We start from the raw sequence: 17921 nt of genomic DNA on the forward strand, positions 1-17921 counted from the left end.
AGATTTGAAATAGGATTCTCATCTGGTGGCACAGAATATTAAACAATCATCTCTGTACTTTCCAGGATGGCAGTAATTTGGCTCAGTACAAGAAGTCCTTGTCTTCAAGAAAGTTTTGGAAATACCTGGGTAAAATAATTGATGGCTATATTTCTTACGGTTCCAGACTGGAACATGGGACTGAGTTTTACTTTTAAGGACATAAAACACCTTTAGAGAGCCTCCCTTGCATAAGCACTGCCACACATTTTGCATAAAGCTATTTCTGTGTATGTGGATTCTATACGTGGGATGTGTCATATAACAAGTAAGACAAATATCCTTAGAAGATACTTACACTTAATTGTAAAACATTAAATTCAAGCCTAACAATTTCTGACAGTCTTTTTCAGGGTCAGATTTCAGTCTTTTTATTCAACCTTTTTCCTGAGTATCTCGTCTTTATCTTTTGTGGCTAGACAACTATATGAAAAGGAATCAACACAGTTTCTTCAGCATAGTTGTTTTAGAATGTAAAATGTCTGAAACAACTTTTTCTACTGAATTGAAATTTGTCTTGTTTTTTTTTATGTATTTAAAGGTAGCAAATACAAGGTTCTCAAAAACAGGGCAGAGCAAATAGTGCTTAATTTCCATAAACTTGCAGAGAGCTGTACTGAAATATCTTTGGCTGAAAAATAAAGCTATGATCCATTAAGTCTGATGTTGTTGGCCTGGTTTCTTCAGGACATGGTGCTTATCTGTTCTTCATTCAGCCACAGCCCAGCAGATGTAAGGGAGAGCTGGAGCAGTGTGGAAAGCCTGATACAGACCTGGGGGTGGGAACTCCAGCTATGACCCATTAACCTTCTAGTTACAGTCAACAGCAAGTAAAATGCTGCAGGAGAGAGGCATAGTTATTTTTGCTGATCATGAATAATAATTCTAGTAAATATGTAGTTTCTTCAGTTTTGTCCACGTCAGACTTTTTCTGAAGTAGGTGCATGGAGCCATAACTCTGCATGTATGTATTTTTATCTTTGAAGTGGTTTAGGTGAGACAGGTACATGGATAATTACTTATGTAAAGCTCTAGCCTTGCAGGCAGTGCTTTAAGTTCTCAGGCATGTTCTGTTGCATGACAACTACTTGACAATACCTTTTGATTTTATTTGAGCAGGAAACTACAAAAGTTCCTCACATTATGTCTGCAAATACAACTAAAATCAAGCTAAAACGGGTCCACTACCAGACAAGGCCTAAACCCCAATATGGTTTAATTATTATCATAAAACTTTCAGGTCTGTTATTAGTACAAAACTGTTATCATTGTTAATATTATTGGCAGGTGCCAAAAAGTGAAATAGCCTTTCTGCATTTCCCAGCATTAAAATCTGTTAAAGCCTGGATGTAAAAGTGAAGTTATTAAAAAACTGCTTGTTAGGACAAACTTTTAATCTTCATAATGCTTATGATGGTGGTTTTTTTTTTTTTTTTAATGAACATTGTATCTTACCTCCAGCAGAGACTACTAGGGTTGATTTGGGAAATGCAATACTTTGTTTCTAAAGATAAGTGATGAGAAATAATTCAAAACATACTTTAAAAAATTTCACTGTAGAGAAAATAACAGCATTCCAAATATATTAACGAGGTTTGACAGATGAACCAAGAAGAGACAATAAAAATTATATGCTGCTATTACTCAGAAACAGACAGAAGAGGTAATGGTATCTCAGCATTATTTTGTGCAACTCTGTATAGACAGCAAATCTGAGTATTCACACAGTCCTTCTTTGTTCTTAAATAGATGCAAGAAGCTATTTACATGTTATTTGTTCCTGGCTGGTATTTTACGTAAATGTTGTGTTAAACTATTTTTGCCACTTTCAGAATTTTACCTAGTTGTCATTAGAATTTTTGAAGTGAAAAAGGAAGATTTTCCACAAAAACATGGTATAATGAGAAGCTAGTTTGGGGTTTGTATTACCACATAGAATACATACATCTCATTTAAGCTGGAAGAATATCTGCTGTTCTAGTGCCTCTGAATTACTCCAGCTATATCTCCAGCTTTGTGGAGACTAAAAATGCCTCCATTAGATTGAAAATAAAAGCCTAAATCTAACTAAAATGTTATAGTAAGTGAATGCAACTTGTTTTCAGATGGAGAAGAAAGTTCAGATGGTTGTAATTACTAAAGACTGCGTGCCATTAGATGCAGGCACATAAATTAATTTCCTTTTATAATAAAGTAATGCCACTGCAGTTACACACAAGCCCTAAGGTAATTGGGTCTAAACCAAACAGAAATTCACACAGGAAATGATGGACAAATTACACAGGAGTCGAAGACATGTTTCAGTTGAAAATGAAGAGTTGCTGATACAATATATTTACAATCCCCTCAAAGGGATTAGGCATTTCCTATCTGTGACGATCTAAACAGACAAACTATGCAAAACATGGTAACCGTTCCTTGCTAACAGCAAGAATTGTTTATATTTACAGTAATGTCTGAAAAAGTGGAAATGTAGTGAAAATGGTAGTACTTATATATCCTTTTTCATCCGTATTTTAAAAAGGCTAATGATCAGTTTTATTATTTTATAAGGGAAAACGGACACTAGCTCTGGCAAAAATGCCTTGCTAAAGCTTACGCACTCCTAGTTTGTGAAAAGTCAGGAAGAAAAACCAGTTCTCCTGAGATGCAGTCCTATGACCTCTCCACTGGACCATGCTACTTCCCAGAATACTGTAGTTTTCAGAAAGCCCTGTATGAAGCAGTTTTTCGTAATTAAAAACAAACCAAATGTCACAGCAAATCTTTCATATGTTAGAAGTTTCATCTGAGGGTCAAAATTAGCTTTCCCAAATTACATATTTCCTCATGGATATTATTCCTAGGCTCTGAAAAGTAAAACTACAGCATAAAAAATACACCCTGAGGAACAAGATACTTCATTAATTTCTTAAGAGTTTAGTGTAATTGTTTTGAACTCCAGAAAAATCCTTCAACTAAATGGAGACTCTCTGATGTCAGCTCTTCAAGACAAGAAAAAAATTCTATGTGCATGCAATTAATCTTATGCATTACCACGTCATATTTTAATCATTTTCACCTCTTAGGGACTTGCACCCTTAAAATGGTGCTAGCTGAACTCAGTCACATTTAAATTTTGTCTGGTTTTGTACTTCTGAAAGTATTTGTTTTTGTCATTTTACCTTAATCCAGTTTATACAAAATCTTTTATATTGGGATTTCAATAAATACTTTAAATACTGTAGATAAACATGTTAATTATATGCTAGTAGCATAAAATCCAATTCTGATTTGGACTTCCTGGGGCACAGCAATAAAAACAGATTAAATAGTGTGTTCATCAAAAGAAAGTAACATACCAAGCTTATTTTAAAGCACTGACCTAAAATTTAAAAGCTCTCCGAAACAAGTAATTGTTTAATTATGTTTAGTATATTTTTAACCTTATAAACAGAATTGTATCATGTTAACTATTAGCTTTTCATTTTGGATTCCTTTGGGTTTAATAATCAACAGCAAGTAATCAACTGGCATTAACCTTCATAATAAACAGAAATACTATAGAAGCACTGTATGCCTTGGGGCTACATGCTACACTATACAGGAGTGATCCAGTACGCAAGTTCATGGCAATCTTACACCTTCTAGAGCTATTGCGTCTAAAGCTACTGTGAAGTTTCATGAAACACTAGACAGGTTAAGGTAAAAAATATCCAGAACCAGATGCAGTTGAAGCTTTATAAAGGCACAAGTGATAGAAATGCAAGAAAATGACACTTGATTTACTAAATAGCAAGTTTAAGAGCTTTCTATTTAATCTGAGATCATGTGCACAAACTGTCACCAAAGGCAAGGAAAACAAGAGAGTCCCTTGTATAACAGGGTCTGAACAGACACATTGTGGGGTAAGGAGAGTTTTCCAGGGAGTATCAGCTAGATGGTGAACAGATCTGTTGTAGCCAGCTCATAGCTGCCTGTTATTCCAGCACTAGAATCAAAGATAATTTATGAAAAGCTCAAGGAATATTTCTTCTGGCCTGGCGTGAATGTGAGACAAGGGATGACTGAAAAAGTTGTGAGGCTGCTCAAAGTAAAAGATTAAGGTTAGCCTTTTTATTAGCTTTCTCTACAGCAAAAACATTTCAAGTCAGTGAGGTTGTTCATACAAATACTGCTTGTCTTCGTTCAAAGGAGAAAAAGGTCTGGCAGAACAGTGAAGCACCTTTGACTGTTCCAGTAATCAGGGAATAAATCTGCAAGGCTCTTATTAAAGCCTGTGCATGATAAAGGCAAACTAGTTCCTTATCAGGAAAGACACCTTAGTCCTTAGGATCTGACTGTTGATTTTGTTGAGATTAGAGGATTGACTGAGGATTTTGAGATTAGAATGTATAAATTGTTTAAAAATGCAATTTGCATAAATGAGCAAGCTGAGGACAACTTGAAAAAGAAAACCAGAACAGGAGATAAGTTCAAACACGATTCAGCATTTTCAGCATTCCATAATTTTAGTAGCTGCTGGCATACAGTGTTAGATGAAATTAATTGTGGTCATTGAATTATTTTATTAAAATGTCAAAGGCACTCTGAATTTTTGTAAGCACGTTCGTCCTAAAAATATAAATAATCTATTTGCATGTGCTTTACTCTGTACTGAATTACTTTAGCCATCACAGTAATTACCTGGTATGTGGCACTCATTTATATGAACTGATTTCTAAATAAAAAGTGGGTGCAAATGTGGAAGAACGAACTCACATTTGTTGCTATACATCATGGATTGTTCTTAAGAATACCTTTATTCCCAGTATATTTTAAAGTCTCAAAACTACTTGGTAGAACAAAGGTGCACCTTCTATCCCTTAATGATTCTCCATCATTTAGGATACATGTGTGTGCATGTACTGAATGACTCCTTTGTGGTAATCATCTTCAGTGCATGAATTCTGATCTCAGTTAAGGCAGAATTTGCAATAACACTAGCATTAGAAATGGTTGATCAAAGAGAAGGGCATCACAGGGCACAGGTACAGCCACAGTGCACGTATGATTTTAAAGTGAGTTATAACACTAGTATGTGTTGTTACTTGTTTGGCACAAACACAATGGACAACCATTTATATCAGCATTCAAGCACTGGCATTTATACTGCTATTGTTTATAATAGGCAACTCTGACTAACTAATGGGAGATTAAACTATTATTTTGTATTGCAGGTAGACAGAAGATGTCAAAAAACCTTTGGATCATGCTATGCAAAGAGAATTCTATAAAGTGGCAATGTAAACACCTATTAGGAAATATAACCTATCTCACAAAAGCAGTGTGCTACTTTATGTGAACACATAGTGGCTGTGTGCTGAAAGTCTCACAAACACTTGTGGAAGAAAGTAAGTAGGAAAAGTTACTGGCCAGGGAAACTTGATATGTTGAACTTAAAGATATTTCTGTGGGCCTACATACTGTGCTTGCTTGTATGGAAGTCTGTTGCTGCCATTTCCAAGAAAATCAATAGCTTTGAATATTAAAATCCCACAGCTTTCTTCTGCATCCCCACCTCTGCCATGCTGGAAGAAGCATAAAATTGTTCTATCAGACTGCACATCAGATAATTATCTCAATTTTACTAGCTCTGATTAAATATGTTTTTTCTATACTACTGGATGCTGCTGCTTTAAAACTCTTGATGAATTTCTGCTTCAGGGTTTTTGCATTTCCCTGATGAATGATAATTTTCCACTGTATAAAACTTGCATATTAGCTTTCAATATGAATAATGAAAAAGCCCCAAATGTGTAATAGCTATAAAAATTTCCAGACCAAAACAAAAACAAAACCCACATCAAGGCGGAGTTAAGGTTGAAAAGTAGTATCAGTTAAGGTATAAAGCTTAATAATATATTGTATAAAGCATAAATTATCCCAAAAGTAAACATTCTAAAAACCCCAGGAAACTTGGGATTAAGGACAAAAAACTTAAAAGAAACCCAATCATCTTGAATTATTGAAATGCAGTATGGAACCATCCAAAACAAACTTACATCAGCCCTGCAGCAGCACCATGTTGTAAGCCAGCAATTATGATTAATGCTTTTTAGTATTTGTGGCCCTACGTTACCCTAATGTGTATTTCAGAGATAATTTTTCATTTTTTTCCTTTGCACGCAACAAGTGACCATGACAAGCAATAGGAGGTGAGCAGGAGAAAAATAATGCATATAACTGTATTATCAGTTTCACTGCAGAACTGGTCGCTACCTGACTACTTAGAAATACACAGTATCATAAAACCACAGACTGGTTTGGGTTGCAAGGGACCTTAAAAATCACCTAGTTCCAACCCCCTGCCACAGGGAGGGACACCTTCCACTAGACCAGGTTGCTGAAAGCCCCATCCAGCCTAGCCTTGAACACTGCCATGGATGGGGCAGTCACAACTTCTCTGGGCAGCTTGTACCAGTCCCTCAGCACCCTCACAGTGAAGACTTTTTTTGTAATATCTAATCTGAATCTCCCCTCTCTCAGTTTAAAGCCATTCCCCCTTGTCCTGTCACTACATGCCCTTGTAAAAAGTCCCTCTCCATCAGAAGTGTGAAGCAAAATACATGAATGCTTCCTCACGGTGAGAAGAATGCATTTCTGACTGGACCAGTAGAACTATTAGATCTAAAGGATCTATTAGATTTAATAACTTGTTAAAACATAAGCAAATGGGAATTAAATTCTTAAATACAAAAATGAGAATCTGAGAAACAAATTTCTTACACTGCATAGGTTACCCATCTGATCTAAAGGAGCAGACAGAACTTTTCTATGGAACAGTAAGAAAAAGAGTAAGAGGAGATGAATGTTTGCCAAAAAATACAAGCCTCAAACCACTCATTTTCAAAATTGTTTTATTGCAGGTAGATAATAGAGATAAATACCTGACAGGAAAAAACAGTAAGTCACATTTATTTTCATTTTGAAACAATTCTCTAAACTGGTTGTGTTTTATCATAAAGAGACCAACAAGTTGCGCTACATTTCAGAACATTCTGTTCTTTAAAAGTGGTCAGACAGGTGGGAAATATTAAAGGTACTACAAATTAAATGGATAATTTTCCACTCCAGCTTTATTTCCCAAATTGAGCAAGTCCAAGCAAAAGAAACCATGACTTTCTCTGCTCTGCAGATGCATATCAGTTGGTGATGCACTTCAAGCTATATTAATTTGATTAAAAAGTTTATCCTTAATAACCTGAGACATCAATCCATGTATAGCTTCTATGGTGGTCTTGCAGCTGAAAAACAAGCATAAATTCAACATTGGCCAAACTCTGAACTGTCATGTTAATTGAAGATATTCAGCTGTTTTGGAAGTTCAGGGTGCCCATAACCCCATGAATCTTAACAACTGTCCAGAAAGGAAAAGTCACACACAGTTATTTAGCCATTGTTGCCAATAGCTGTTTGTTACTTGAAAAGCAAACTGACGAGCACTATGCACACAAAAAATGATTCCAGAAAACTTCTTTGGCAGTTTAGGACATCTTACATTAATGAGAGCAAGTGAGCTCTGTGGTCATCTGAACCAAAAAATAAAATAAAATGGAAAACCATCCTTGGGAATGGAATGGAGCTGCCAGCTGTTATCAATACCCAAAGGCTCTCACACTGTTCTCTCTACCTTATCTCCCTTGTAAAGCTCAGGCCAGAAGTGCATAGTAACCACAGCTCCTCTGAGAAATTTTACAGAGAACATTACAAGAACAGTTCATACAGCTAATCAGTTATTAGTCAAAATATGAAATGTGCAAAACCCCCAAACAGCTGAGAGGATTCCTACCGATCCGAGTTTCATCCAGGGTGTCTGACTTTGGGGGATATATTAAACAAACAAATGAAAATGTCTCAAAACCAATATACAAATGCAGAAGATGACTCAGCCTTGAAGTCATGGAGAACAGGAACAAATTACTACTAGACAGATAAAGGAATCCCAGCAAAGGCAGTCAGCTTGGAGCTCAGTTTGGCTAAAACATACGTACTCTTAGAAAACAACTCTTAAGAGATGTGTATGTACTGTAACAGAAGACACCATACAGCCAAGTGTAAGTACCTTTATGCTAATGTCTGACACCGTTTTTTCGAAAACAAGTACACCCAATGTCCTGGGTTTACCAGGAGCCGTTTTGCTCCTTCTTAGTAACTGGTGCAAGCTCTGTGTTTTGACTTCCAGCCTGGGCAGAGAGCTGATAACACCGATTGTTTTTAATTGTTGTTAAGTAGCGTTTATTCTGGCCAAGGACTTTGTGAGTCTCATGCTCTGCTGGGGACGAGGGAGGCCGGGAGGAAGCAGAGACAGGACACCTGACCCAAACTAGCCAAAGAGGTATTCCATACCACAGCACGTCATGCCCAGGGAGGTAACTGGGAGTTACCCAGAAGGGCACACTCTCTCTTTGGGGGGGGTCGAACTCGTTCGGTGGTGGTATCGTATTCTCTTGTTATTTTCTCTTATCAATATTATCATTGGTGGTAGCAGTAGTGGTTTGTGTTATACCTTAGTTACTGGGCTGTTCTTATCTCAACCCGTGGGTGTTACATTCTCCTGATTCTCCTCCCCATCCCTCCGGGAGTGGGGAGGGGCGGGGGCGGGGGGGTGAGTGGACGACCTGTGTGGATCGGTTTAAACCACGACACCCAATAATCCTTTAGCTGACTTTCCAACCTTATTTTTCGAAAATAATTTAGGTAGCACTGTAATTTTTCTTAGGAAAGATTACTGATGATAAACATGCATCAGTGACAGTGTTACAATCCATTCTGGGAACTACAGTAGACTCTTACACAGGAAAGCAGAACTGATGACAACATTAAGCCCTTCCAGTCTTACAATTTATAAACTAACTACTGATGATGACTAAATAAACCAGAAGAATTTCTAGAAATGCTGCAAGAAATAATACAGTTTGATGATCAGAGGAGTTATCTCTTTGAGCAACTGTAAGCATATATGAGTAATGTGAAAATAAAATATGGTCAGTATTATGGGACACCAAACAGGGATCAAAATCTAAGCAAACCTGTCAGCTGCTCCATCCTTCTCACGTCTTTAAAACATTGCTACTGTAACTGTTTCACTACAGCAACTGGGAAGTACCACCTAACATGGCTATTGTGAGTCAGCAATAGCCTTAACTCTATTGCAACTGAAATAGCCTAAATGGGTATTAACTTCTTAAAGTCAACCTCCCTCCAACTTAATAATGTTTGTTAGAAAATAAAATGCTAACATGTCTGTTAACCTTCCGTAACTCCTGTCTTTATAAAGGCAAAGCCTGTGTTCACCTGAGTCATACTGAGCAAGATGTAAATAAAATTATTTATTTGTAAACCACTCTTCACAAAAAGCCTTTTTTTTTGGTGTGTTTTCTATGTATCAGGATTAAATGAGGAGGAAGAGGGCTAGAAAGCCTCCAAAACTGAAAAAAAGCATAACATCCCAGAATTTATTACTTTTTTTTCAGTCCATTCCAGGGGATTCTACAGAATTGTTCCTTACTAAATGGAACTGTATCTCACTCAGAACACTCCTAAGATGCATGTAGGTGAGTTCTGACTTCTCCACAGATGTGCCTGAGATTGTACCAGTGTGTACAGCACAGTACTTCTTGGTTTTCAAAGTCTGAAATTTGCCAAATACAACGTTCTTGAACAGCCCAAGACACTGTATAACTTGCTGGACACCATTACCCTTTATTAAAGGTTTTACTTGGAAAAATGGTGACTGTAATGTTATGCAGATAGTCTAAGCAATATGTATTCTTAAGACTATTGTGAGAAAGATGTGTCAGCGAGAAGTAACACGTTACTTCTGTGACATGCAACATTGTCCTTCAAAACTCAAAAAAGAAAAGAGCTGATTACCAACAAACACATAGGGAACACTGAAGGGAAACACTGCACCTTCTTTGAAATAATGCTGTACACCCAGTTAATTAATTGATAACAGCAAGTATTTGTATCAGGCAGGGGAGGTAAATGTGAAGGCTAGAATGTCTGTAATGTACTTCTTAGAAACAAGACACAAAATCACATAAAACCTTATTTGTGGAAAAATGATGTATTAAGAAATATGAAAAAAGGGGAGTTCTTAATTTTTAAGTGAGTGAACTTACTGGACTGTTAGTACTAGTTCTTACAATCATGTTCTATATAATAATGTTATTTACTGAGAGCTTAAACCTAATTAACCATATAAAACATGCTATTTTTTAGCAATGTTACCATTTTGCACTGGACAGAATAAATCTTTTTGGCTTGTCATAAATGATGGAATTTAACAGGGATTTTTTTCTTTAATAAACTTGAAACTAGAGTTGAATTTTATCCCAGAAGCAAAGATTTAAAAGCCAATGCACACTTAATAAAGGCAAGATTTTCTTAAACTAACATTCGGAGTCTCGTCCTTATCTATAATATGACCATTCTCACCTATATTCTTGGTAGGTTACAATTTAAGGCATGATTAAAAGCTGAAACAAAATAACACTTTTTACAGGGAAGAACACAAATATATGTTATCTTACCTGTCTCTTGTTGCTTTTGCAAGTTTGTCTTCTGATTTCTTATCGTGAGTCTCCAAACCCAGCATAAAACTACCCCTTCCAAGCTGAGCTTCTGACTGCTCTAATTTTTCAGACAAATCAAAGACTTGGCCAGTGGTGTAGTCAGCATTCTTAGGAGAAAGAAGGCAATAAACATATTGAATCCTAAGGTATAAACTCACTGAATCTGAAAAGAGTCTTTAAGCCTGTAGTACTGCATATTTTAACCTGCATCTGCAACTGAAGTGATACAGAACATGACTGGCACATGAATGATGGTTAACAGAACAGAAGCAGAGCATCTGACAAATGCTCAACACCTAAAGCCTGAAACGGGCACTCTTTACTACTTTGAACCCATGCCCTAAGTTATGAAAAAGTAAAATTCAGTTGATTTGGACCAAGAGAAAAGGTACAAAACTGGCATTTGCAGAAGGAAGGTGTTGATGCTGAGCTCTTACGTTGAAGGTCTACCTGCAGTATTTCTGTTGAAACCTCATGTGAGCAGTTCCACAGTTTTTGCTGCTGTTTTTTATTTTTTTTAAAAAGTGTTTACTTATTCAATACCATTATTTTAAAGCATACCATTTATTACAGTGCTGTAAAAAGACGCAAGTTTAAAGTGTTTAAGACAAAATCTAAGTGTATCAAGAACTCAATAAAATTAAACTTTATTCCCACCTTCTACTTTCGAAGAGCAGATATAAGCAATGTTTCAGTATTTATGATTAGGAAAATCCTCCTTTCTTGTTTAATCTGACAAACAGATTCTTAATGTAGAATCTAAATCTGTCAGTGTCCCATTTACCATTTTACGGTAGAGGGTCTGTCTTTCAGCACTAAGGAATTAACACATACACATGATAACATACCATGGTACTTACAGTAAGCAAACTAGAAGAACTGAGAGTATTCACCCAGTACTTGTTCCACAAAAGCTCAAGCAATTTACGATCCAAAGATGATTTAAAGTATGAAACTTCTAAAGCGTAATACCTTTAAAGACAAACATGCAAAGTCAGCTTTCATCTAAGTATGTCTTGTTTAGCTGTGACAACTAAAGTACATGCATCTCAAAAAAATCCTTATCAATGGCAAATACATTACAAAATTCAAAGTACTGAACAATAAAAAAAGTTATCCCAGCTACAATTCTAACTCTAAACTAAATATCCATGCACCAAAAATGTGAAAACACTGTGCAGCAGCCTACAAGACACAGGACCCTGGTGTCAATTTGATCCTAAAGTTCTCTGCACACAGATGTTAAGCTACAGTGCTTGTCAGCATCTGAAGGCAGAACTCAAGCCAGGCCTGAAACCACTGAAAGAAGTGGTTCCATCTTTCCTTAGCTGTTCTTTGCAAACACTGTGTCTCCAACATCTGCCTTTACTTTCCACCCCACTGTAGCTTAACCAGCAAGAACTGGTGCTCCAAGCTGGATCAGGTCAGGTGACTGACCCAGCAAAACAAATGCCTTGCCAAACAAGTAATACCTCACAAAATAAGTATGAAGTGAGGAACACATGGCTGGGGATAGAACAGTTAAAGAATGAATGGTTAAAACTAAACTATCTTTCAATTCATGTAAACTAGCAGGAGAGAAAAAGTATTAATTCTTCCTGTTGTTGATGTTATCCCTCCAGGATGCGCACTTTCCAATCCTTCCAAAGATAGAAGCAATTTTAACATGCCCAGTGATGCAGAACAGAGAGATACATAGCACTTGCCACTACTCAGAAGAGCAGACATCACAGTTTCCCTAGCCCTGCTACTAGGGAAGCATGTACATCTGAGCCTTTCCTCTCTGCTGTAAGAAAACACAACACAAAGGTGCTCAAGAATCAACTGCTAAAGCTTTTAACCAGGTCCATCTTTGTAACAGTTCTCCCATAAAGTATCTCCTGATAAATGACAATAACACTTTTCCACAAAGCCAACAGTGCTAAAGCAACAAAAAACTTCACTGTTTGAAACACTCCCAAGAAATGTAGTTTTCAATACTGAATCACTAACCTAAACACAAAGACTGAAAACTTGTGGTACAGGGAGGAGTTTTTTTGTTACTTACTGTTTACAGTGCACACCAAAGTCTTCTATTTTATTAAGTGGAATAGTCTGGTATTCAGAGGGACCTTCATCTGGAGGTTTATAGCCCTAAAAATGCAACAAAGGGCAAAGATTACACAGTATCTCCAATATTTCTGTGATTTTCTAGTTTTTAGCTTAACCTTTCCACGTTGTTGGGGTTTTGTATATTATTTTGTGGAAAGTCACAATATTTATTTGAAAGAGTTAAGTAGATAGTTTCAAACCTTCCTTTTCCAAAATGAAAAGCACAATACCACATATTAAACGTGCCATTATTGTTTAGTTTTAGGTCTAAAAAATGACAGAGAAGAATTAACATAAATGTACTTTGATGAATGCTACCTACAACTATAACCAGTAAAAATTACCATATGGAGCTATGTAATTTTAGGGCAGCTCCAGTATCTAGACAGTCTATTTGACACTGCCACAAATCTATGACATACAAACTAGAAGTCAACCTTTGTAAATCTAATCAATATCCAAAAATATGCAATAACCGGTGTATCAGCATATCTTCCTTTTAGAATGAATAATGACATACAGTACAGCACAGCAGATCAAACTGTCAGATGATCAAACTGCAGTAATCTTTAGAACCAATCTATTACTGTTTAGCGATCACGCAGAAATTAATTTTCACTATTTACCTTAGGATATGTCCTAAATGCTCCAAGATTTACTTTTCCTGCAGATATTGTTCTTGTTGGATCAATCTGTAGAAATAAAGGTAATGTTTGTTATACTCATTTTATAAATTATTACAGGCATACATGAACTCTACAATAATTGTATTTCAGAAGTGTAGTTGGTGCAAATTGTATTCATTTTGTCAGAAACAGTACTTTTTCAGTCAGCAGCTACTGGTATGAGATTCGACTCTGCAAAGACAGGAATATCAATAGCCTTATATGGACCATTTTTTCAAACTTATTTTCCCTGTTTCCAAAATACATTAAAATCAACAAGCCATAACAGAAGTCTGCATTTTAATCTTATAACCCTTAGAAGTAAGAAAAAGCATATCGTGATCTGCTGCATTTTGGTGGAAAATACAGGAAACTAATGAAAGAATCTCCTTACTAATACCCTGTTTAATTTTTAAAATAACTAAAAATCCCCAAACCAACAATTAAAAAAGAAAAAAAAAGAAGAAAGAAACAAGCAGTCCCAAGGAAAGTGCTCTGAAATTGTGAAATTACGTAGGAGAATTCACATGGTGGAAATACTTCTTAAGGGTAATTTATACTTTTCTAATGTAATACTTCCATCAGCGTTATAGTCCTTTCTAATTCCAGTCTTTTTTCCCCTCATTTCCTCCAGTAGGAAATACAAGTGCTATCTAAAATAAGGTTTAGTTTTGATTTCAGATGTGATCTGAAGCCTGGAAGACCCTGGATGGTTCAAAGAGTTTCTTCAGATTATTTTTTTCTTAAATAGTTTTCATAGTTTCTTCTACCTTGCACTATGCCGTTGATTTAATTTAAAAGGCATTTTAGATGCAAAGTAACATCTAGTTATTTAGTTGCTCTACTTTGACAGAAGAAGCAATGAAGAGAACAAAAGAAATTATTTTTGTTATATAGCAGGAGATTGAATATTGATTGCTCAATATATTGATTTTCTTAAGTACCAAGTAAAAATTGGTAAAAACCTGAAATTGAGAGTAATGCATGGATTTGTACAGAGCTACCATACTTGAAATAATGCAGTGAAAATGGCCTTGGTAAGCAACACTACTGGTTTGACCAGCTTGTGGCCAGCAAAGCAAAAGTAGCAATACCAATTTAAAATCTGGATCCAACACTTCCATCATGCAAAATGCATTCTACTGGAATGTTAGCAGACTGAAAGCTAAAAATTATTATCCCCTCAACATAATTTGATACGCAGTTTTATCAGCTATCAGACAGTACTTACAACCACTGCTACAAAGGGTTCTTGAAATTGCTGATTTAGCATTTGGGTGCTGACGTCGATCCCAGATAGCCAGCAGCCATAGCCAGGGTGACTGTGATACCAACCAATTGCATTTTCTAGACGACCAACCTACCAGCAGTGAAGGAAAACAAAACTGTTGTTAATCTCCATTCCGAAAGTATCAGCTGCCCTCTATTGGGCCTTCCAGCATACTACAACAGAGCGAGAGGAGAAAAACAATTGCACACGCAGCCTGCAATGTTCAACTTACTAATACTGAATGTGTGTCTTATTTTGCTAAACCGTTTTCTAGAAACTACAGTCTGAAGTATTAATATTTTCTTTTACAGCTACTACCACAAAGCAAAGAGCTACAAGGAGCTAGGAGCTCCTTCTTCAGTGACAGCTGATGTACAGAATTCCACATGGTGAGATTGTAAGTTGGGACTCCTCCGTGGGTAAGAAATTTCTTAGTGTAGCTATGACATATGCATATATAATTCCATATAATACATGGTATGTCCGTACAGAGTGAACGTTTGTTATTTAGTATAGTAACCCATCTCAGAGGCATATAGAAAGATTAGTGGTAGGTTTAAAATGTAACTTCAGAGGCATGTTTTCAAACATGGTGACAGAAATTATTGCCAGAGCATGCTCTGAAAGCCAAAGATGAATTTTTTAATTTTTTTAGGCTCAGAAAAATGCAAAATAGGAGTTTCCAAATAATACCCCTAGCTATCTCTACAAATACTGGAAGAAAACCAAACCACAAATAAAACACAACAACAAAAAACCAGAACAAACACCCACTGCACCTAATTTTGTACCACTCTCGCAGACTTGCTTACGGGCTGCTTCACACTGAGTTGAATAATTTTGGCATGACCACATCTGCTAGTTCTTAACTGAGCTGTGCGTTTGTATGCATCATCTGCTTGGTTTTGCCAAATATTGAATATATCAAGAAGGTTAAACCAGAAAAATGCTGAGATGAGACAAAACATGCAAACTGCCTACTGAAGGGAACATCTAGTTTATTTTTGAATTGGTGAATATTATTTATGTTTTCTTTATAACTCCCATATAGAGAGACCAACAAACCACTAAAGAACGTGTTAATTTTCAAAGCTAAATAACACATTTTGACTATATTAGCACCAGATCCTGCTCACACAGAAGCAAATAACCAGAACACTGGTGTCTGTGAAGTGCTTATGCAGGGGAATATACCAACTTGCAATCTAATATTAACGAGTTATTCCAGGAACAACTACTTGCCAAAATCAAATGTGCAACTGCCAGCATGCAGACTCTGACAGAACACCAGTAAAGCTGAGTTGCTGTATTTGCACACAAGTTCAATTTCCCATTTGTACTCCTACATAAATCTAGACTGTTTCAAACATCAGATGAACTAACTATATGAAAAGATACTACTATTATGCTATAGATTCACCATTTTGAAACCCATTATTTCTACCTAAGAACTGGGTAGTATGAATATATGTTTAGGTACACATATCTTTTCATTACCTACTTTTCTGCAACAACAGTATTATTATGTCATTAATACTTTCCAGATAAAAGGAACTAGATTTCTAAATTTGCTCATAAGTAGGGATGAATTATTAAAAGTCTCAGAACATACCTACTTTTGGATTATGTTTACTCTTTTCTGATGTTATGATCTAGCCCAATTCACATCTATTTAAATAACTCTTAACTGCATATAAGGCTGTGAACAGAAGTACAACTCTCCAAAATAACCCAAATACTGCTCTGTTATTTCCAGTGAGTAAGTAAGGGGCTTCTAATTTCAGTTGAGGATTAGAGAAGAATCAGAGGGTAAACTCTGCCTCAAAACATTTGAGCTTGGAGAGCTAGAGTTATTCCAATGCTTATTTGTAGCATGGGATTGCCCTGTATTGGAAGAAGCGCACCAGTAGCTGATCTGATGTGCCGTCCTGGTTTCTGTATGAGCCACAATGCAGCTTTGTATTTTTATTACCCTTCTGCGTGTGAGAATTTTACTACACAGTCAGCCTTAGTATGAAATGGATTTCTGAATGCAGGGTAATGTAGATGGCATTTTCTTCACAAATGTGTTTATTTTTATGGAAAACAGCAGCATGTCTATGAAGTAAGACTTCAAAAAGCAAGAAATTACGAATAAGTATCATATTCCTGATCCACAAATAGTAAACATTTCTGACACCTATTTTATATTTAATTTTGCAGTGTTTTTAGAAATATGTATCGGTTATTCTAGAAACACCCATCCTCCTTTTTCCATCTACAAGCCATCAACTACAGCTACAAAAACACTTCCACAGCAACTAAAATAATGTATAAAGGAATTCAAGAAGAATCTAGTACTTGATGACCTACTGTAAGACATAGAAATAGGTATGTGAAAATGTTTAGAGGCCCCTGTGGTTGCTTGCTGCCAACACAGTTCTCTTAGTCATGTTCGAGTTAAAAAAACCAGGGCACTGGGCAGTCACTTTTATCACTGCGAAAGGGGGGAGGCCTGCAAACCCCAGAGCATGTTTCTGCGCGATTAGCTTACAAGATCTGCAGCTATACCATGCAGGGTGAGAAACACGCTCTGCCACTTCTTACCTGCTTCGCGTTTTCGATGTAGGCAGCCATGTACTCATAGGCGGCCGCCTGAGCGTTGACGCGAGTCTCAGTGCCCTCCACCGGCAGGGCGAAGCTGTCCATGATGATCATGGTCTCCCCGTCCACCTTGCCCAGCATAAGCCCCATCACCTCCAGGTTGCCCCCCGACCTAGCGTGCATCACCATCTTCAGGAGAGCCAGCGCCGAGATCTTGCAGTACTTGAAATAATGGTGGCTGCAAGACAGAGACCGCGGAAGCCATCAGGGCCAGCCCCGCCGCCACGGCCGTGCCTCAGGCCCCGGCCGCCCACCCCTCCGGGCCCCGCTGCCCGCCCCGTTCCCTCTTACTCTTTGGTCCAGGGCTTGGCCGCCAGAATCTCCTGCTGCTGCTTGCGGTCGTACTTGTAGATCTCGTCGATGCTCTGCGCCTCCTGCATGTTGTTAGCCAGCTCCCACGTCTTCTGCGCCATACCGCTCCCGGAGGCGCCGCTGCCCGCCGCCGCCGCCATAGCCGCCCACCGCTGCGGGCCCGGGCCTGGCCCTGGCCCGCCTCACCGGGCCGCAGGCAGAACCAAGCGAGGCCGACAGGGTTCCGTGGGAAGTGGTACGATCCGCGCAGGCGCGGGGCGGGCGGCGCTGCGCCCCCAAGCGGCTCCGCACGGCAGCCGTCGG

The 17921-nt window shown here is 37.5% G+C and overlaps 1 protein-coding gene across 1 annotated transcript; it reads right to left on the reverse strand.

The window, feature by feature from the left end:
• Positions 1-6900: 6900 nt before the first annotated feature.
• COPS5 (COP9 signalosome subunit 5) lies at positions 6901-17897 on the reverse strand. The gene is made up of 8 exons (XM_065668405.1): positions 17598-17897; positions 17250-17484; positions 14625-14753; positions 13355-13420; positions 12685-12770; positions 11498-11609; positions 10596-10744; positions 6901-7304 (listed from the first exon to the last, which is right to left on the reverse strand). The coding sequence occupies exons 1-8, from the start codon at positions 17756-17758 to the stop codon at positions 7220-7222; spliced, it is 1023 nt and encodes a 340-aa protein (XP_065524477.1). The 5' UTR covers positions 17759-17897; the 3' UTR covers positions 6901-7219.
• Positions 17898-17921: the final 24 nt, after the last annotated feature.

This window comes from Lathamus discolor, chromosome 2 (assembly GCF_037157495.1).
Source record: "Lathamus discolor isolate bLatDis1 chromosome 2, bLatDis1.hap1, whole genome shotgun sequence".
NCBI classification, from domain to species: domain Eukaryota; kingdom Metazoa; phylum Chordata; class Aves; order Psittaciformes; family Psittacidae; genus Lathamus; species Lathamus discolor.